The sequence below is a fragment of the Oreochromis aureus genome, linkage group 8, assembly GCF_013358895.1.
Source record: "Oreochromis aureus strain Israel breed Guangdong linkage group 8, ZZ_aureus, whole genome shotgun sequence".
NCBI lineage: Eukaryota > Metazoa > Chordata > Actinopteri > Cichliformes > Cichlidae > Oreochromis > Oreochromis aureus.
Window position 1 is genome coordinate 5808768 of NC_052949.1, and position 23165 is coordinate 5831932.

The window sequence follows — 23165 nt, forward strand, 5'->3', positions numbered from 1 at the left end:
TGGTTCTTTTGGGTTTGGGGCAATTTTTAGTCCTCTTAGATTCAATTAGCAGAATCCTGAATGCTTTTCAACATAGTAGCAGTTGACCTTTCAACATAATGATGCCCCATGTACAGCAAGTGGTTCTGCTGATGTTAAAAGAACTTGACTGATCTGCACCGAGTCCTGACCTTAACTCCCACTAACACCTTTGGGGTGAACTGAGACAAACATGACCCCGGCACAGACCGGGTCAGTGATAAGCCTCACTAATGAAGATATGCCAAAGATGAGTCTGGAAGACGATGCTTATATCCACTGTTCTTATTTAGATTATTTCTTTTCTGCTAAAGCTGTTTCAACACATGAGCTGTGGATAATGTTGGAATACTGTCCTGAGTTGTCAATTTTCACATGTAGCACCTAGCAGGAGATGGCGGTGCTTCGGACTAGGTGAGGGTGCTGCCTGTGGAGGTTGTGCAGGATGTAGAACATATGTGATGCCCTCTGAACTGGGGTGAATTTACAGGGTATTAAGCTGTGCTTTTCATGTATGGGCAGACATTACACAGGCTTTGTACTAGTGATATGGAAGATTAAAAACTGTTTAATGCCCAGTCCACCTGATTAGCACATTTGCGTTCTCACACAGCTTCTTTGAGTAATGTCCGGAAAGATTCATGGCAGCAGTCCATGCAGAAAAACAACACTTAAAAACGGATGCAGTGTAATTATCCTTTTTATCTCTAAGAATCCTACAATGTGGTCTTTTGACTGCATAAAAATGGATGTCCTGATGGGGCTTATTGTGTGACTTGATATTGTGAAAAGGGGAAAGGTCTGCACACATTGAGCTCCAAGTAATAATTCAATTCTTAAATCATTTACACAAAAGAGATTTTTTGATTTGTAGGATCTTCCTCAGGCATTTGTCAAAAGAAATTTTTCCTGGATGTGCACACACTTCCTCTTTTTTCTGAAGTCATGGGGCGTAGTAGTAGTAGACTCACACATATGGGTTTTTCCTGTTTTTTACATTAAGAGAAAAAGAAGATGGAAACATTTTTCAAACATTATAATAAGTTCCTTTTTACCCCTTTCCTTTCTTTTTTCTTGGAGTGATCTGAGTGATGCATTGTGCTTTTAAAAGGCTATTTTTTCTGCGTTAGTGGGACAAAGATGAACTTAGCTGTATTATGTACCAGGCACCTGTGAAGATACCCTGATGAAGAGCTGCCTGTTCTTGATCAAATATTAAAGCGGAAGGTGGTGCTGAGAGTAAAAGCTAGTACTGTGTGGGATACATTCATTCTGATACTGACCACAAATATCCTCTAACATCCATTGCTTATAATGTGTCATTGATAAGAACATGCATTTATATATGCACCATATTAAGATACTGCACGAAGCTCAGTGTATCACACAGCAGGGTAGAGGAAGTCCACAGCTTAACGGGCCAGGGTGAATGCAAAATTATAAAAATAACGTGAATAATTTATGGAGACCGTGGCTCACCTCTTTGTCACCCCAAAGGTTTGTAGCAGCACCAATCTGTGCTCCAAGATAGGTCACATGACTGGTGAAAGTCTTATCCTCAACAGAATTTCTGTATGTGTACTATATAATGTTTACCTGCAAATGCAACATGAACAAGCAATGTTTTATTAATGCTTATTATAGTACATTGTATAACCAGTGGCATGCAGACAAGCCTGCTGAAATTTAACAAGGTTGTTTTTTTGTTTTGGGATCATTTTGTATTACAGAGATCCTTCGAGGTGGGAAACTGACAATTTGGAAATGAAAAAAGAAAGTACAGGATAAGTCATGCTCCTTAGTTGTGTTCTTAAAGCCTGGGATTTCATTGAACCCTTGTGCATGACAAGGAAAGAAAACGCTGTACTTTCCATTCATCCACAGTTCATGTCATATTGTGATATAAGTGCACAAAGGAGACCAAGGGAGCAAGACTTTTGTTGCAGCCTTTATGTCAGAATAAATCCAAACACTGTCTTCTGAAAAACTCAATTTGTGCAATTGAATACAAACATGCTCACAGTGCTCACAAAGGGAATAGCATTTAGCTTTTTCTTTAATTTACACCCTCAGTGTCTCTAAGGCCAGTGTAGGACAGTTAGTGAAAAAGACTCTCCCCCTCTTTATCTCTTTAGCACCATTCATTAAACCTACCTACTGGGGATAACATATTTCACTCTCCCCTCTTCTATCTTTCTCTTTGTTATTCCACCATAACACCTTGACAAATAAACTTGACTGGCAATGTGTTTGACTTGTCTGTGAACTCCGCCATTCATCCATCCATCCATGCTTCCCTCTTCCCTCCCCCCATTGACGCCTAGAGTCCCTGGAGCCATGCTATGCTTGCTGAAGCGCTGTGTTGTGAGCGAGTGTGCTGCCTGCCATCAATATGGGTGAGTTACAGAGGTCAGCGGTTCAAATGCAGTTCACTGCTTCACGCCGGCACTAGCTGTGCCTCTACCCGTGCATATTATGCATGCTGGAGTGTTGGACTGTGTAAGCATGTGTGATGGGATGCATATATGTGTGCATGGATGTCAGGCTGTGTGGATGTGTCCTCGTCCCTGCATTAATATTCTATATGTATGTTTGCGTGTCATTGGACCGTATGGATGTCTTGGCTCGTGTGTTTACTCACTCGGCCACAGCACGGAGGGTTTCGATCTTTGTCCTGGGCTCCCTGCCAGCCGGTATAATGAACATGTTGCCACTGGGGGCATGTGGGACACAAGCGCATGATTGCCTCTTGAATAGCAGGTGGTAAATCTGTGTCTGATCAGCTGTATCACTGAATACATCTCAGTCACTGAGAGGCAAATGCCACAAAGATCTATGGAGTGGTAGCAGTCATACTGCATTTGCTCAGAGAGTCTTTCTAAGGTTTGCTCATATTCAAAATCCAAATTGTGGAACCAGATCCCAGTTTGGATTCAGGAGACAGATATTCTCTCCACTGTTACAATCAGACTGCAAACTTTCCTTTTTGATATTGCATATAGTTGAGGTTGGATCAGGTGACCCTGAATCCTTCCTTAGTTACGCTACAGTAGGTCTAGGCTGCTGGAGGCTTCCCATGATGCACTGAGTGCACACTTTTTTTCACTCACTATGTGTTTATACACCACTCTGATTGTAAGAAAAAGCCTTTTACACACAATGACAGATCAGAAACAGTACGAGTAATCCCTGTAAGTCCAAACCTCAGGATTCAGAGTCCTCTACATGGTCAGTATCACAAAGGTTTTCTTATCTGATCACAGGCACACAACTGTGAATGCCAAAGCCCCGCCCACCTGCTGTTAAAACCCTCTCTTTGGGAGGGGAAGCCAATCAGAAGAAAGTTAGCCTAAAGAGAGAAACAACTATTAGAAAGCTGAGGGCACCAAGTCCGAGTTTAATATACTTTGAGCTATAAATAACAAAAAGATGTCCTACTAGAGTACAAGAATAATAACAGAGAGAGGAAATTGAGCGTAAAGCCCACTTTAAGGTTAAAACTGTTACCAAAAAACAGTACGCTACATACTATAAATCATGAAACAGCTACGAAACAGCTGTGTAGAACCAATTGGCTCATACAGCAATACATTTTCTCTCTTATCAGTTCTTCTCCTTCAGCCTTCCTGTAAACACCTACTTTTTTGTTTTTACAGTCACCTTCATGTACTTTCTTGCTGATTGATTTTTTTCAGTTCTTAGCCAAAACCAAAACTGTGATTTTATGTGCCTCGTGAATACTTCCTGTTAACAAGGAAACAGTGACTCCTGCACTGCTGAACTGACTGTGTCAATCAAAATGCTCTTTGAGGATCAGAGAGTTACAAACCAAAACCCAGCGCTGCGATATAGGTCAGTTTTGGGGCCCACCCTTCCTGTGTATTATAAAAAATATAAATAAAAGAAGGTCAGTTGCACAATAAATATCCACATAAAATAATAATAATTGAAAGAAGTTGAGACTGCTTGTGGAAAGTGAACTGTCTACTGTTGATTAAAGACATTTGGGACAGTGGGGACTACTTTTGCATTGGATAGTGTGGACATATTTGTAACATGACAACTGTTTCAAAGATATTCTGGATTATGGACAAAGTCAAAAACAAACCAAATAAGGACATTTTAGAACTATGAAGACATGTTCATGTGGACATTGTTGCTAAAAGATTTTCTTCTTGACACTTGTGGATAATTTTACATTTTAAATCAAGAGTATATTTAATTTAGACATGATCTGATTAAAATTAAAATCCAGAAAGTGTAACCATAAATGTTTCTTAAGTTAACAGAAGATGGGACAAAACTCACAAACTACCTTTTTGCATTTTGCTAAATCTTTCCTAGCAGTGTCTCTGTGTCTCTAATCACCCACTGCTCTTCAAGACAGTAAACTGAGTTTGTTGCTGCTTTTCTTTTCAGACAACCTGTGAATGTTTCCCCGTGCTTTGGTGGAAAGTCAGGTAGGACAAAGCTCTGTGGTTCGTGTGGTTTATGTGGCCATCTAGTGGACTTGTAACACACTTCCCATATGGATACAAATGCACGGGATTTTCCTTGCTTGGAAAGTTACTGTCAAGTCACTTTCAATGAGTCAAAACTCTTAATGTGAAATGAAAAGTTTTCACTTTCTGTGCAAAACCCCAAATGCTGAAATTCACACAATACACAGTGTTTGAACATGAACACAGATGTGTAGCATTGCTGGTCTGGCTGAACTCACTGTGGATTTACTGTAAAAGTACAATGTTTACAAGAATTTGGCCTCTTTGGGCTTGTACCAAATATGCAAAAATAGTAGGTGAGGGAAACTGGAAACCTCAGTGACTGTCAGCGTCTTCGACTCCTACACAACTCGAGCGCTTTCTAATGCAAGTGTTAAACACTAGCCAGCACCTGAAAACAAATGCCCGGTGTTCAGAGTGCTTTCAGGTTTTTAACTGAGACTGTTGTGTGATGTCGGAAAACCTGTGCACCTGTAATACTGCATCATTATGTCAACATCTTCTGGTGTGTTGCTGCTATTAAAAAGTATGCAAAAGCCCGCTGTGCAGACACAAAACTTTAGTGTTTTGTGTTTTCCAGACCTGATATTTTTAGCATTTCTCTTGATTGTACGGTTTAGAATCCATATCATTGCGTTTAAAGGTGACCTATCATTCTTTTCCTGAGTCTGAAGGTGAGGCTGCAGAGTTGTACTTTTTTCAGACACTTTTTCTTCTTTTGAATCTGTGTGATGTCAGAGAGAATGGATACCCCTCACGCCATCATCATAATTTAGCTGACCACAGAAGTCCACCCACGTACTACCAACTGTTGCTTACAAGGGGAAGCCGGTTAACAGAGGATTTTCAGACAGTGGATTGACCGAAGGGCTTCACCAACGTCCAGTATAAGATAAAATTATTTTGAACTGTGAGTCATACAAAGCTACACTAGCAGAGCCCCAGAAAATAAAAAAATAGCAGGAAATGAGCACAGGAGATAAATTTAAACCAGGTTTATTTTTCAGTCCAAAAAATGTCACCTCAAACGCGCTGGATACACAAGCTGCCAGTATGAGATCATCGCAAGCTACCAAACTTTTTAAGAGGGTTCAAAGAAGAAGCCTTCATTTATTGCTACTGAATCTTTTTTTTCTTTCATATAACCCTGTTAGGAAAATGGGGTCAAAGTGCAATTTGAGCTTCAGGTCTAACCCTGCTCATGGGTCCAGCAGCTTCAGCATAGTTAACTTCTTTACCTAAAGCCAAATCCAGCACAGTATTGAAAAAAAGGCCTCTAAGAATCACGTGTCTCTCTCTGTAATGTCTATATGTATAGATCTATCAGAGGCATGCATGCATGTCGGTGTGTATTTAAACTATCTTGAGGTGTGCTCTTGTTTCAGAGCGTCTAAGTACAAAGAGAAGTTGTTTTTTTTTTATCAGTGAACAGAAAGCGCAGCTTTTCATCGCTTATTGACAAAGTTCGTGTGGTTTTTCTCTGTTACTTCTCTCTGCAGGCCTGCTGCATATATAGCTTCTCATAAGTTTAACAGAGTTTGTGGTTTTGTGGCCCGGATGGGTGGGTGCATTTTTCTTTTTCCTGAGGTAGTCTAAGCATTGAGGTTAGCGGCGCAGAGCAGAAGACGTAGGAAACAAACTTGGTAAGAGAGCTGGCGGCTGAAGGATGGAGGCTATGATTTAAAGTAAACAAAACGACCTCCAGTGTTTTCATATCTTAAAAGTGTCGACGTTTTCTGCGTCAGAAGCACTTCCAGTAAACTGATTGATCTGTTTTAAAGTAATGACGCCTGATGTGCAGTGGCACCGCTTTATACAGATAAACTCTTGAAAAGTCGCTGCTACTGATTTTCTGGGTTAATAAAAACGTATTCATGGTTTCCTTAACAAAATTCTGTTCTGGCATTTGTGAAAAACTGACATCAGTTATCAGTAAATAGCCCTCAGCCTCCCCCTGTAACATTAAACGTCCCTAAATATTTATAAAGGCTGTAATTACACGACTGGACATGTATATTTCGTGATGTTTTCTATCACATCAGTTGCTGCAACTTCATTCTCTTTTAAAACATATAATTAGGAAAAATTCAATGTATCTCAGTGACTCATAGAAAACACAATTTATCAGCTGTCATCAGATTAACAGGCAGAACTGTTTGAGGTCTCTGTCAGTGTATTTCTTTTTTAAGTTGACCCTCTGCAGCATGTCATACCCGCAACATCAGAGAGGTATTGTAGGGTGATGAAGGTGCGATCTCGCTGTGATCTCGGCTCACTCTGTAGCAAAAACAGATTCTGTGCTGACTGAAACTAACAGCATAATTTCTGCTCTCAAGGACTCCTCAGGCACAACAACAGCACAGCTTATGTTTGTGTTTATGCACCTTTTGCATGTTTAAAGGATATAAAATCGTTACAGCGCGTGTCACCGGCACAACATGCACCAAGAGGTGAACGCGGTCTTTCATGCTCAGTAGGTTTACATTATTCTAAAACAAATATTCATGCTTCATTTTACATACTTGTTGGAAATCTGTGTTCTATTGCAAGAAATGAAAGCTTTAAATACTAATTTCTATTCTAGTTTAGCTGAATATAATTTGTTTTCTGCATTCTTACGTAAAGCCATAATTTACACTTTTGTGTCTACATTTTAACAGCTTTTTACACATAAAACAGCTATTTTATCATAGTTTTAAGTTCCAGAGCAGTATTTGCACCTCTGAAGGTTTATCTAAAGTGCAGAAAAACAAGCAGTTTATCTTTACAACACCTGTAGCTCCAATGTGCAACTGGAGCTCTAAAATTAATACTGGTCAACGAAAACAGGATGTGAAATGGAGCTAGGAAATGACATCACGGTGCGAGCATAAAGAAGCACGATCACACTTCATTTCAGTGCAAGTTTCAGTTTATTTAGTCGAATATTTACAAACAGAGAGATTCAGATGGAGAAAGAAAAGCGGTCTCTTTGTGTGACTCTGTGGTTGTTTTCTTTGTGTTCATTAAACTTGTTGAATGCCAGCAGAGTTGCTCCACCACACATTACTTAAACACATAAATATTAGTTCTCATTAGTGTTGCGGAGAGTTCATTAGTGCCGAGGTCTCCATGTGCAATGAAGGTTTCGCATTTAGACAACCTGACTCACATAGTTACTTATGGGTGAGTGGAGCTACACGAGAACAGAAAACTGACTTGATTTCAGCTGCAGCTCTTTGTTGGACCTAGCTATGTGTCTCCTGAGTAAATCTGAAAGAAATTTCGACTGAGATTTCATGACAAAGAAATCTATTTAATCTTTAATCTAACGCTGGCAAAGCTGATCTTTTTTTCTGTGTCTTTGTTAGTCTCCTGAGTAAACCAAAGGAGCCAGTTTGCTGTTAAAACACGAGAAATAAGAAAAAAGCGCTATGATTTTAGCTTTTGACATTGACTTTTTAAACCATGGCAGCTGGTGGAAACAAAAACCAGAAATTAAACATTTAAAACCCTGGACCAGCGATTCTATACTTCACTCGGTGGGCCTCGGGGCGGCTCGTACATGCGCAGATGTGTTGTTGTGTGAACATCCGTGTGCATCGCATTGTGAACTCATGCAGGGTGTGATCATTCTGCACCGCTGCTGCTGGCCAAAACGTTTGTGGTTGAGCACAAGACAGCATGAACCACAGTGCAGCATCTTCCCATACATGACATGAACTACCTGCCAAGCAAACCCTCAGTTTTTGAAACGACAGGAAATTATTTTCTTTGGTTCTGAGCCAACATAGGTCCTCAGTCATAAGAAAAAGTACAAATCTTAGTGAATAAATCATGTTTTAACTAAAAGGGGACATAATATGCTATTTTGGACTCTACTGGAGTGACATTGCATGATTGACCCTTCATTAAAATTCACTTTATACTGGACTTCTATCTGAAACTATGTAATTACATCCTGTCCTGCACACTTTAAAGCAGCTTTCTGTTGATTGGCTGCCCCTCAAAAACTAAAGGTGCCTTGCTGAAATGCCTGAGCTTTCGGCTCAAAGGGAGTACTTGTATGTATGAACATATTGTACACATTGTATGAACATCCACTATCTCATTAAAAAAAGGATAAGCATAATAGGTCCCCTTTACATTAAAGTCTATCATGTACTACTGTACCGGTTTGCAGTTTTCTACTGCTGCCCAAATACTTTATGATGCAACATCACATCATCTTCCTCCACAAAGACAGACAGTTGTGCATGTTTTGATTCTCGTGTCGTTGCTGAATTATCAGTCAAATAGGAAAAAAATTGTGTCAAAAAGTTTCTGTAAGGACCGAAACTTTAAGACAAACACAAGTTTTTCTCTGAAAGCTGCAACAGTGTTTTTGGATATCACTTGAATATAGAAAGTACCGCTACTTAGTGAGTAAAAGTAAGTAGTGAGTAAAGTTGTAGGGTAGTACTGGCATGTAACTCACATATAATTCATATTTAGTGTGGTGTTGATTAGGATTATGTGTATATACTGATTTACAGACACTCCAATTTGAAGTTGTTGAGTAATAGAGTACATGTTTCATTAGTATTACACACTTGCAAAAATTCTGTCTATACACACCTTTAAATATTGTACACATAGTGATATAGTTACAAACTGTACAGACAGTATATAGAATACTCTGGAGTCATGAAAGCCCTCTTCGATTTAATGGTCAAGAACTGCTCTGAAGTTACTGTAAACCTCAGGATGCAGTTTTATTTTTAAAGGACAATTCTGGTTTATTTTAATCCAGTTATTTTTTTTTTACCATCAATAAGTTTGTAATCACCACCCTGTTCTTAAGTATCAGACTGGGCAGGAAACACAAGCCGTCATCAATTTTATGCAAGAATTAAGGAAATCTGCTACACGCACTTATTTTGAACTTCTCTGAACCGGACCATTTTCTTGTGAAATTCTTAATAGTTTTTAGGGTTTCCCCCAGGAAATTGGTTAGCAGAGGTGTTAAATAGAGCTCTCTTCACCCCCTACCTTGCTCCTATTTTAAAAAGAAAAGAAAGAAAATGAATCATCCATGGAATGCATTTGAACCACAAGATGATGATGACCTTGCCGCTAAAAGACCCCTGTTAACACCTCATGCAAACGACACAATAACACAGAGCATTTAAAGTAAATCAGACATTTTTTTACATTCAATTTTAGATCAAGAAAATTCAAAAGTAACAAAGTTACAGAACCACAGCTTGTAACACACTCACGTCAAATGGAAGGTAAGGTTACAGTGTAACAGATTCCTATTTACGACAAGCTTTTAGACGATAAAGATGAGCTCAGACGACAGCTTGTGTTGCCGCTCGTCACTCATTGTTGGAGATTTCAGCTGTATGCTATATGCATGCTTTCTTTATTTAAATACATTTTGAAAAAGGTGTGATAATGCTGAGTGACTGTTGTCATGACTTTCTAACCTTGCCCTGCTCTCTTGCAATGCCAATAATAATAATAATAACCAATAAATAAAAATGTTCAGTACTATATTTAAAACACTTAAGCATTTTAAATCGGTAGCAGTGGATGGTGACTTTTTCTGAGTTATAATTCCTACTTTAAAACAGCAAAAGAAGTCTGCATCACGAGTCACCCGATGCAAAAGTAAGGTGTGCTGGTAGATGTTTGAGTCTCATCTGGTGCAGTTTTTAAGGTTTGCTGGCTTGTTGCTGAGGCTTAGGCACCAGATCCACTTCATTTGGATTTGAAAGATGTTTGGAATCAAATTCCTAATTTTACAATGCTGAACACATTTGTCAGCACAGTGACCAGCAGATTAGAGTTACTAGCTAAAACATTTACATCCTCAGATCAATTAGTGAGTGTAGCCAGTGGAAGTTGGTCACAAAGAGGGCGTTTCAACAAAAACCTCCCTGTGATTGCTTTGGTCACTAATATACTGCTGTGGTCACTGGAGGATGCCAACTTCTCTAACTAACCACTGAGCAGTAGTGAAACTTGAAAAAGTATGACACAAAACAGAAACGGAGAACGTTTGCCTTCAAAGTAAAAGCTGTACTTTACCACTGAAACCGACACGTTTCAAATGACGCAAATTTTACTTTGAAGGCAAATAGTCTGATTCTCTGTTTTGCATTGCACAGTTTTCAGTTCTGCTACCAATTACCAAGTACTTGGCAAAGCTTTACAGACAGGTCTGTGTCTTCCATCCAAAGTAGACGAAGACAGCAATCTCCTACACTCAAGACAATCACGAGGAGGTTTTCGGTGTAGCGCCTTATGTACCTTTTTGCAACCAATTTCACCGAGCAACGACCAGCAAGTACCTTTGATTTAACCTCTTCAGTTGAAATATAACCTGCTCCTATACAAGTTTAGTGCTTTGCAGAACTCAGCAGTGCAAACAGATCTGTTAAAAATTTAAACCTGGTGGTATGCTAATAAGTTAACTAGCTTGCTAATGCCTCAGAACTTTACTGTTGAGTCCTTTGCTAACTTTTTAAAAATACATTTCAGTGATCAATTGAAGTCAGCTTATCGCATGCAATGTTTAAAAAATGCCAGCGTTCACAATATCGAGAAAACTGAGAGAGCTTGATTGGCTAGTAAGATTTTTTGAATTCTCAGCAGTGAAGCAGATGATTGCAGGGTCATCAGAACCATTAATAAATGTTAAAACCTGCTAAATTAAGAGGTAAGTGGTAATAAACCAGAGTTATCCTTTAAACTGGTATTTCTTCAATCCATTCGGAAAACTCTTTCCTCTAAACATTCACAGGAAACTCAAAGCATCCAGAGTTTGTAGTGATTCAGTGATTTGCTCAAGGATGCGTCACATTATGGTACATGTCCATCATCATCCTGCGGTCACAATCACTGCCCTGTGTGCTCTAATCTGCCGCGTTCACCTCTTCAGTAACTTCAAACCGGTTGAGATGCATGGTTGGCTTTGTAGGGACATCCCCATACGTTAGAAACTGCACATGTAACTGAAAGCCTCGGATTAGCTGACATCAGTGTAACTGTGTTTTTTTTTTGTTTTTGTTTTTGTTTTCACTTTTTGTGTTCAAAAAGTTCAGGTCCCACAAGGAGATCTTGAGTTCCCTTGTGGTAAAAATTAAAGACATGTATCAAAAGAAGAGTCTCGTCTTTGCTTAAACCCTGGAGAGATAACTTTGCTGATTGGCGATGGTGTTTCTGATGTCAGATCTCTGAGACAGTAAAAATAGTACACTAAAAAGCCTGCCACTCTTTCTTCAAAGCAGGTCAGATGTCTTGATCTCATGCAACCAGCTGTGTGTTTTAGTTTTTTGTTGGGTGGTCTGGGCAGTCGTGACATCAATCTTTTACGAAGGTCAGATCTCGAGGAAGACTGAGAAGAATCCCAGTTGATAATCTTTGTACAGAAAGGATCCCATTCGGTGGGATTTTGAGCTTTGAGTCTGCTGTATGTAGCAGCATGTAAGCACATGGGAAAGATTTTTTTCACCAGCATGAGACATGTGGTGCGTTGACATTTGCAAAAATATAACTTCATATTTTTTGCCTTACAGATAGACAATATAAATAGTAAATTACATATTGAAAATATATATAGGGACTGAAAACTGATACATTGTATAGACTATGCTAACTGAAAGGGCTAAGATACGATTTGAACAGGCTGCAAGCATAAAAGGTATATACTGACTAAAATTTCCCTCCTCTTAAAGTACATCGGTGCCCCGCCCTGCGGGGCAATATCAAAACACAAAATTTGCAGCTTTCTGGCTCACTCAGACATCCTTTCAGATTCATGTTCTCCAGTTTGTCAGTTTTTTGTCAGCAGATGAAATGAAAGACTGGAATGTTTTATACTTTCTTAACTGCCATACTTCCTTGTTTCAGAGAAGTGAAACTGGCATTTCCTTCCTTCGGTGTCAGAAACTTAAAACGACTTTCCCCGCATGCTTTCGTATGGCTGTCTGATCGTCTCATTAGACCAGCTTCTACCAGGGCACTGTCCTTGGCACTTACTGCGCAGGGTCCTCTGTAAAATAAACTGCAGTGCGCGTCTGTGTGTGTACGTGTGTGTCTGTGCGAGATAGAAAATTTCCAAGCAGGAATATTTAAAGCTAAGTGGTGAGAATAGTTGCGCCATAGCTCCCTGAACTTTTACTGTTGGACAAACATTTTGGCATGCAGAGCCCCTGAACCTGCCAGTGTGCCTCTCACAATTTACTTTGCTAAATCAAATCCACACTTTAGCAGAAAAAGAAAAAAGAATAATAATAATTTAAAATAAAGACAACACAATACCCTAAATTGCCTGAACACTGCACAACAAGACTTTTAAACAAATAGCAGCAACCAGAACCAGTGATTATACAGGCAGATCTGTCTTAAGGGCAATCAGTAAGGGACTCTGCATGTAGACCTATTTTTAAATTCCTCCAAAATAAAATAAACCTCTGCGCCACTTTGCATCTCTACCTATAGCATCACACATACAGCAGCTAACTGGTTCACACCCTAAATGGATGGCCTGTTTGTGTACATTTGACTTCCCCTCTAGCCAGGTCTGCTAATCTCTTACATAATCTATAAGAAGAGAGCGCAGATGTGCGCGGGCTGGTTGCCATGACAATCATATCTTGCTGTTCTCCAGGTGGGAGTCGATGTGCTTGATGAGGGCATCGTCAGGGTAACCGACCGGGAATATCAGCTGGCAGAGAGGGCAGCTCCTCATGTCACTCTCCTCGGTCTCCATCCAGAGCTGCAAAACACACACACACACACACACACACACACACACACACACACACACACACACACACACACACACACACACACACACACACAGGTATGGACATGTAGTCACTATCAGGTCAAATCACATGCAGTCCTCACTGTACTCACTTCACAGGATAGTATTACTCAGTTTGTGGGAGGCAGATTCACATTTTCATCATTGCAGGGTGAGCGATCAATTCAGGCTTACACAGGTTTTTAAAAAGAGACAAACTTGTAGTAAACCCAGGTGGATTTATTATATTAGAAAAAATTGTTCACAATTGTGAGAAATATGTGTATTTGCTTTCTTAATAAGGGTGACTTAACATCAGTGCCAGCTTCAAGTTTCCTTTTTGTTGATTTTTTTTGCTTAAGTACATCGTGATCCTCATCATTAAACGCTAAAGAGGACCTGCTATGAGTTTTTTGATGTTCTCTCATGCACTCATACGAAAAAGAAAGTACGCCCTCTTTCAGTACTAAGGTTTTGCATATTACCACATAAAAAATTCACTGGGGACCAAAATTCCTCCACAACGATGTGAGAAACTGAAAAAGTCATACACAGAGCGATTGCTTGACGTTAAAGCTGCTGTGTGACTTGCTAACGATCAATTAAATACCTGTATTTGATTACTTGATTAGCCTCTTAATTCTATGTAATATGGAAACTGTGTGTACTTAGTTTTCCACATACTACTTTTGTATGTATGTATGTATTTAAATTATTATGTCCTGATAGAAACTGTGTTGTTTTTCAGATGACTGTATATATACACTGCTACAACAGCGAATACTGATATTATATTTCAAATAATGAGGCCAGCAGATTTATAATTAATCCTGATATGCCTAAAGCTCAGACTTTAGTCTGCTCTCAATGCCAGGTTTCAGTTCTTTATACAGTGTTTTTTTCTATTATTGGCTGATTATGATTTTGAAGAGAAGGGATATCCTTAGCTCTGGCCGTGAGCACAATAGTTCCACCTACCTGCTGTTCAAGCTTGCCTGAAAGGGCAGGGGGAAGGCAGCTACAACAGCTTGTTTCAGGAAGTGGATGAACTGAGTGACTACACCAAAGCTGGTATGAGATTTTTTGTAAAATTGTGAGTCATGCTACACTAGTAGAGTCCAAGAATTAAAAATATGGCATTTGAAATTAGCATAAGAGCTCCCCTTTATATTTAGAGCTTTCAGATCATATGTGGTGTGTTTCTAAGCCCATTCTCTCTCTGCTTCTCAAAAGTACCCACTGAACCCACTGCAATCCAGTGATGATCCACAGTTTAGGTCTGCAGCCAACATCCCATAAACTGTAGAGAAGAGGGATGTCGAAAAACAGGCGAAAACTTGCAAATGTGGAAGTGTAGTCCTTTTTATGTCCAGCAGGGGGTGACTCCTGTGATTTTTTAAAATAAGAAGTGTGATTTCATAGAAGTCTATGAAAAACAACCTGTAAGTTATGGTCTCAGTTGCTGGTTTCAAGTGCTGTTTAGTCAGATCCACAGTTTACTCATGATGACTTAGAACTGGATTTCATAAAGCAATGAGTGACGTTACACTGGTTACATCTGTACTTTAGATAGAGTGTACTCTTTATCCGTTACCCTCAAAAAGGAAGTAGTTTCATCCTCACACCTAGCCAACACTGACTCAAGTGACATAGTTTGAGGTAATTTTTTATGTTTTTGTCCCACTGAAAATGCAATAATACAAACGTGGAACTGTAAGCACTCTGTAGTGGGGGGGAATCAGTGGATTCCCCTTAAAGGTTAAGGAACGTGCATCATCATGGTTAAAGAAAACCAAGATTGTCAGTAGGAAATCGGAAAACAACTGCGGCTTCATGTGTAAAAGTCTGACTTTTCACTGACTCATCTATTCTCTTCAGCCTTCTCCATCTGAGGACTTTGTGGCTTTATAAACACCACAAATACACCTCGGTATACTCAGTTTATCTTAAAATGTGGACAGAGGGGGAAATGAGTAGACTTGTGCTATCATAAATTAAATACAGTCACCAACACGTCTAATTGAATGTCAATTAAACAAAATGTAGGGTGTCTTTCTTCTCTAAAACGAATGTGAGATAACTGTTGTTAGGACTTGTTCTGCCAACCACACATGAGCATTTTCACATGAACACAGTTTGTTTTGGTCTGTTTTTGGTGGATAATCTTTCTAACCTGGAGAATATTAGAGGAAATTGTTCCATTTATTCAATGGCTGTTGCTCAGGGGTAGAGCGGAACATCCACTAATTGGAAGGTTGGTGGTTCACTCCCTTGCTGCTCCAGTCTGCATGCCAAAATATCCTCTGGCAAGATACTGAACCTGGAGTTGCATCTAACGCATTCATCACAGTGTAACAAAGTGCTTTGAGAGTGCAAGTAGAATAAACAGCAGACCAGCTCAGTTACTAATTATCAGGACAACAATAAAAAAATAATCTGGTTCTAAAATTATTTAAATATTAATTTCAGAAGAACATCAGTATGTGACATATTACTCCATGTTATTATTCATTCAAGAAAAACTATGTAAGAAGTATGTGACAAACCAAGTATAACCCGAAACCTCATTATTTTATGCATGACTTCATATTTTCAGAGGGCTTTTCCCCACTTTTCTAAAGAACAATGATTCAGTTAACTGAGTCTTTTGAGTATTTGTTTATGCACAGCTCTGTTAAGGTCTTGGAGGTCTTAAGGTCATGTTAGGGTCATGCTGTGTGTTAAGGTCCACAGCATTTCACTTCAGTTCATTTTGGCTTGACCACTGCAACACCTTGATTTTTTTCTTTTTCACTGTTCTTTTTCTGCTGTAGATTTGCTGCTGTGATTGGGATTATTGTTCTTTAGCATGATCCAATTTTGGCTAAACTTCAGCTGTTCAACAATTGGCCTCACTTTTTTTTATCTAGAGCACTCAAGCATGGAGAGGACATGACTGCAGGTTTCCCAGGTCAAGTCTAAATCATCATGCCTCCACTACCGTGCTTGAGATTTGGTGTCTGGTGTTTGTAATGATACGGTGACTTTGGTTCTTATTAAAAGGAAGTGCTGGGCATTATGGCCAAACATGTCCACCATGTACTTGTGCCTCCATGTTCTTTTTCTATTTTCCTAATTGTTCTGTCATGAAGTTTAACATTTAACACACTAACCGAGGCCTGAAGAGTCTGAGGTTGTTTTGCATGCTCTCTGAGCATTGAACGGTCTGACCTTGGGGTGAATTTTGTAGGACGTCCACTCCCAGGAAGACTGGCAATTATTGTGAATGTTTTACCCACAGTGTGGGTAAGTTTTCCTTTAGATAAATAATGACATGGTGTAATATTGCATGTGTTACTGTTCGTCCGTCTTAACCTGGTAAGGATTAGATGACTTTTTATTATATCCTAATATGGATTTGTGCATTTGTTTTTTTTCTGTGTATGTTAAATAATTAAAATATGTAAATATCTGAAGGATTGTTTTTAGGCATGTGGTTTAACTTCACACACGCCTGGGTAAGCTGTTCCCCCTTTTTGCTAAGTTGGTCTAAGCACATCTTAACTCCATCTCTGTATTAAATGCAAAGTCATAAGATTGGTATCAAACTTCTAGTCTCTCACAAGAAAGCTGAGAAATGTATTTCTCAATATTTTTTAAAATGTTCATTTAAAGGAACTAAGGCACGGACTTTAAGATGATTAAGCATGAGCAAGCTACCCTTAGTGGAAATTTTAAAAATGGGTCTGCGACAACTGCAGCACTGATAAAATTGACACCGAGTGCTAGTTAATGTTTTTAAAGTAACACAAACATGCATCAGGTCTAATGTTTATGGTTTACAGATATGTAATAAACTTTATTTAAACTCACATTGATCGAAGGCCAGGACTGAGCATGCTCTGCTGACATGTACCCCGGCTGCGGGTGACAGGTGAGGGTGTTAGACCTCTGAGGGACAGGAAAGGCTGAGCAGGACGCTGGGCCCCTCATGACACCGCTGGGCACTGCAGCAGAGAGCACGCCCAGTGTCCTCGGGGGGCTGATGGGATGCGGACAGGTCCACTCCTCCTCATCCTCTGAGGATTGTGGTGGTTGAGGGGCTGGTGTAGAAGGAGGAGGGGGCTCAAAGTGAAGGTGGGCCACCTCTGACAGTGGAAATGGCATCTCTCTGGAGTGGCGCATGGAGCTCTCGTCGTGGCCTCCGTCTCCCCCTGCGCCACCTTGATGGGGAGATGGAGATCCTCTGTGCTGCAGTCTACTGTGGGGAGAGCCTATGTGTTGGGACTGCTGTTTTGCGTAGCTCTCAACGTAGGGCCGAGGTTTCGGCAGGGTGGAAACTGGGTCCAGAGAGAAGCGGGGCGGGCACTGGTAAGCTGAGGGATCGGCAACCTCTGAGTAACTACGACGACCCTGAAAGCTGGCTCGTAGGTGCTGGCTGGGTGGTCGGCAGGAGTAAGAGGCTGGTCCATCGTTCACGTCCAGCAGGGGTGAGCGGCGGTGCATGTCCGGGGAGAGGCGCTGCAGCACCGGAGAGCGTCGCTGCTGAATAGGAGAGTGATGCGGCGGAGGCGGGACTGGAGAATGGCGCTGTGGAATGGGCGAGTGGCGCTGCGATACTGGAGAGTGGCGCTGGTGGTGTATGGGAGAGTGAAGCTGGACTGAGGAAACAAAAAGGAAAAAAAACCCATCAAGATTTGCATGCATCTTAGCATCATGCTATAATTCATTACACACTACGGACAAGAGTTAAAACGAACTTCAGCAACATACTTTTAAGGCCTGTTCAACCGGTGCACAAAGAAAGAGATGAATAGTGTTTTATCTCATGAAGCTCCAAAACTGTTCACACAGAAGGCATGATGGAAAACACATTAGCTCTACTTATGCTATTATACAGGACAAAACACAAATCAATACACAGAGCTCAGTATACACTATATATTTATTTACTGGTCGTTCAACCAGTGCTTCTTGCAAGTGGGCTGTCAGTTTACTTTGTGTCTGGCATGTAGGAATAAACACTCAAACACTTTTGTTTTTCATACAGCACTGTGCAAAAGTCTTAAGCCACCTCTACTTTCTTTGTATTTTGCTTCCAAGGAGCCAGACCTGTTGAGGTGGTCTTCAGCAATACTTGTCCAGGCTTTCTGAAAGTTTGGAAATTGGCTGCTTTCTTCACTCACTGTTAGTCCAGTCCTTTCTCTGTCCATTTTCAGAGGAATGTTTTCTTTCTTTATTTTGGTTTAATGATTTAGCACTGATCTATGAATCGGTTAAGCATATAAAAGGCACCAAACTCACAGCACGAACCATTGTTGTGTCTACATGTGACAAACAACTTAGAATTAATTTGTAATTTTTTTTTAATATTTAGGCACTTTGTTACTTCTAACAAAGTAAAAATCTCCCAAAAGGCCAATGGTAACACAGTTTGACAGACATAAAATTCTAATTTTGCACCAGCAAGGTGATTCTCAAAGAGATATTAACTACAAGCCAGGCATATCTTGGCATGGTGTGTCGTGTGTCCTTAAAAAATTGCCTGAAGCAGATTAAAAGCATCTGAAAACAGAGGTCAGGGAATAGGTACGATAGTGAGCATCTACAGCCAGCTGTAAACCACAGGGGAGGCTTTGTCATGTTTTATGGCTACATTTTTGTCAGTGGTGTTGGAGATGTTTTCAAATTTGATTATGTAATGAAATTATGAATGCAGGAAGGTATTTTGATCCAACATGCATTAAGTATGGCAATCCCAAACCCACTAAAGCATACCTAAATAGAAAAACATACAATGACACACTATCAGTCATTGATTGATCTCCCCAGACCTCGACATTATTAAAGCATCTTGACAAAGAATGAAACAAAAAGTAGCCAACATCCAAAAGACATCTTTGGGATTCCTTTGAGAAGCCTGGAGAACTACTCCTGAAGAATACTTCAAGAAATATTAAGAACCCGAGAGTTCATGCTGTGTTGAGGAATAAAGTTAGTCAAACCAAATATTGCTCTAAAGTGTACAAATTCAGCTTTTGCCTTCTGTTCTATATTCCCATGTATGTTTGCACGTGTCAGTAAATCGCTTTATCCATGTCCCATTTTCCGAGCAAAGTCCAAAGAAATGAGGGGTGACTCAAGACTTTCACAGAGCTGTATTTCATACTTATATCTGTTTTGGGATTTATTAAACAGATTGCTGGTTGGCAGAAGAACTACACTGCGCAAAATGTGACATAAATTACAGATTTTGACTGGCTATTTGTGTCTGTGTCGACCTCAAGGATCTTTGCCATCTGACCTCGCTACGACTTTTAAACCGCAAAACAGACACACATCCACAACAAGTCAGTGCAGGTGACAATCCAAAAAATGCATTAGTGGTGTTGAATCTGTCTGCTAGCTAACATTCAGACCATTTGGCTGGAGCTGTTTATAGGGGCAGATCGTTCCAATTAATTCATCTCTAATGTGCAAACAGTCGTTTCCTAGCATTTTTGCTAGCGAACAGCAGTAGCCCCGTTTTTGTTTCAACATGAAAATAACCGTTTCTTTTTGGACACCGGGTACACATTGTTGTGCAAGACCTGAAGTGGCGTGCATAGAACCCTGACCCAAACCTCATGTAACACCTTTAAAATGAACAACAGCTGTGAGACAACACGTATCACTCACTGGTGTGTGTTTCTTGTGGCTCTTGTGAATACAATAACCAACACAAGTCTTCAGGTGTCAATGCACATTTAGCCTTGCGCAATAACAGAGTACACACTTACAACAGGTTTTGTTCCAAAACAGTCACTTATATGATTCTGTTGCATTATTTTTTCGGCGCAATGAGAAGAAAATGAAACACTTTAATTATACATAAAGATAACATTTTCATTACAGCTCATTATTTGGCAATGATACTATTATTTTATTAGACGACATTTCTGTAAGGCTCTTATCCTTTCTTCAGATGATATGACATGATAGTCACTTAATAGAGATGCACATTATGTTCCCCTATATATTCATAAAAAAGATTTATCTGCACAAGTACAGTTGTAGTATTTCCTGTAATTACAAGATATGCTGATGAGTCAGTCAGCCCTGCAGTCACCACTTCAGCTCCACTTCCCATTTCAAAGAGGAAACATCATTTATGGCTGATTGGTTGAGGTGTTACAATGGAGGGGGCGTTTGTGCTCTCAAGCACTCTCTGAATGAGAAAAACATAGTCAAATGGGACTACTTTCCTTAACTCATACAACACCCAGGAGAAATTTAATGGCTCCACACAAATTCCCACATCCCTGAATATTTTAACAAATCATGAAAAATATTTGTTTGCGTTACAGATATCCAGGAGGAAATCATATCCCTCGCACAATCCTGCAACTAATGAAACAGAAGTGGCATTTGAGACGCTTTTTCCAGCTTTGTGAGAGTTGCCCCGGGCTTAAGGAGAAGTCAGATGAAGCTTGGGGTTTTCTGTGTTTTCCCCGCTGCTAGCTACGTAAAAACGTGCACATATTCATTGAGGCTTTTTTTTTAAACATTATTTTCCAGTTTGTAGCATTTACAAACTGTCAGTGTGTGTGGTATTTTGTGGTAGTTTGTGGTAGGTAGTAGATGCATAGTTGCCAGACATTAGCTATGTGTGTGAATATGCGCACAGGAAGAGAAAGGTGTTGCCAGCGTTTAGCACTTTTAGGTTTTACTCCACAACGTGTCTGTGTTAGTTCCTATCTTTACTTTTTTAATGAGAAAACAGCTGCAACAAATCACAACCAGGAGTTGTTCCATTCATGTGTCAGAAAATGAGCAAAAATTTCCATGTGATGTGTTTAAATAGATTTTAGCCAGGTTTCAATGTTTAAGAGCTCTGATTATATAAAACTTTTTATATTAGTTATTTGTGCTTTTAAGCGCACCTACACCGAAGGACATTTATTCCAATAAAATATCTACAAACTTTACTTCAGGATTTAAATGTAAATATACTTTATCATCCATCTCATTGTAGTTTCATGTCATTAAGTGTACTTTTTTATATTTACTGTCTGCTTCCTGGATAATTTACGAACATGTCATTTCTACGTAACCTGTGCTGACGGAAAAATTAAATGACAGCTCTTCTAAAAAAATTTTCTACATCAACCAACTACCATAGTGGTAAACTGCAAACTGTACTTTGACTTTGATGCATCAGTGATAATAATAGCACCCTTAAACACTCACAGGGGAAATACTTTTGAAACGACTGCTTCAAATCGAGAAGGCTAGCGCCATACAAGAGCACTCTGCACACTGTTTTTCAAGCACTAAGTACTTTTTTTATTACCACAGTGTGAACAGACTTTGAAAGAAAGCTAAAATGTGAGACCTCTAACAGCTATAGTGTGTGAAGGCCTTTGTACAGATTTCCTATAAGAATTCAAATGATGTGCTGAAGTGCATTACTAATGCCAAATATGGCTATGGTTAGCTTATAAATGAATGCAGAGTCCAAATAAAGACAAAAACTGTATTTTCTCCTGACAGTGTTACGAAGGAAGCTATTGATAGCCAGCAAGCTGCTAGGTTGTGTAGCTTGTGTGACTGCACGACTTGTACCGAGAACCCCGCGTGTTCTTTAAATGTGCCAGGACGGCTTCTTCGTTGATTTGGCTTTTAAGATAAAAGCCTTAGACAGAAACTCTGCACGAGTTCTGTACTTCTGCAGTTGTTTAAAACTGGTTATAAGCAACTGACATTACATACAAAAGTACACTGAGACTTCAGAGCCCAGGATTTAAAAAAATATTTGTAATTACTAGAAATAAAATAAAATAGTTATTACTGTTCCTGTTTATTGAAATATTATGAAGATTATATTTATCATATTAAACATCAAACCATTCTTGTTTCTGGAAGAATGTAAATTAAGCTAATTTTGTCATCCACAAAAAAGCAAAAAAACAGCTGGTAAAATCCTTGCATTAGTTATAAAGCAATAGCTACAAAAACAAAATAATTATATTAATTATTTGAGGAATTAATAAAATTGTGATCTATAATCTGTCTGTGTTATTTTGGCAGTAAGATAAAAGCTACACTAAAGATAATTGATCAATATGTGCGTCTAAAGATTTACTCTTGTTAACCTAAAATGTGACTTTGCTGCATACGTTTCAGTGTTTAAAAAAGGATAAAACACACCTATGGACACAAAGAAGACAACTGAATGTAGTGCAATAAAAAACATTAAGCCGATTTCAACAGAAATTTTATGGAAACAAAGAAAATATGTAATATACTGATATTAGTGTGACTCAAATATGTTGAATCATTTTAACGCGGAATTCCATTTAAACGTCAAGGTGACAAGAAGCACGCACATTTCTAGGAAAACACGATTATCTCAGCTGAAGAGCTTCATGATTTGCTGTGCAGTGGGTTTTGCTTTTTTACTGTAGATGCTAACCTGGACTAGCCTGCTCCTGCGTGGCTTTCCTCAGGATCTCCATCTGCTTGGAGCTCAGTGCACGGAGGCGTCCCAGCTCCTCCGTTAACTCTGTGTACGCCAGAGCCAAATTCACCCTGAAGGAGAAAGCGAGGCAATGTGTCATTATCGTGATCGTTTTTAATCATAGAGGATCACAATGGTAACAGAAGGTGTTACAACTCCACACGACTGCAAACACATAGTAATTTCTGTCAAATCTCTGTCGAATATACACCACTGATGTAATTACTTTGAACCATTTTTTTAATGAATGTATCTAACTTCAGTACAAACACATCTCCTCTTTAAACTCAATGAATCCTGCAGCTCTGACATGGACCCGCAAATTAAGAATTGAGAGGCTTCTAGGCCTAAATTCTTAGATCTCATGTCATGGTGTATAAGTGAAGTGCAT

The 23165-nt window shown here is 39.5% G+C and overlaps 1 protein-coding gene across 2 annotated transcripts in view; it reads right to left on the minus strand.

The window, feature by feature from the left end:
• Positions 1 to 7424: 7424 nt before the first annotated feature.
• The window catches only part of tbkbp1 (TBK1 binding protein 1), a 72427-nt gene continuing 56686 nt past the window's right edge, over positions 7425 to 23165 (minus strand). For both annotated transcript variants that reach the window (XM_039616826.1, XM_039616825.1), the window contains 3 exons: positions 22730 to 22845; positions 17149 to 17936; positions 7425 to 13266 (listed from right to left, as the gene is read on the minus strand). In XM_039616826.1, coding sequence (XP_039472760.1) covers positions 13138 to 13266; positions 17149 to 17936; positions 22730 to 22845 — 1033 coding nt within the window. In that variant the 3' untranslated portion in view covers positions 7425 to 13137. The remainder of the gene's footprint in view (positions 13267 to 17148; positions 17937 to 22729; positions 22846 to 23165) is intronic.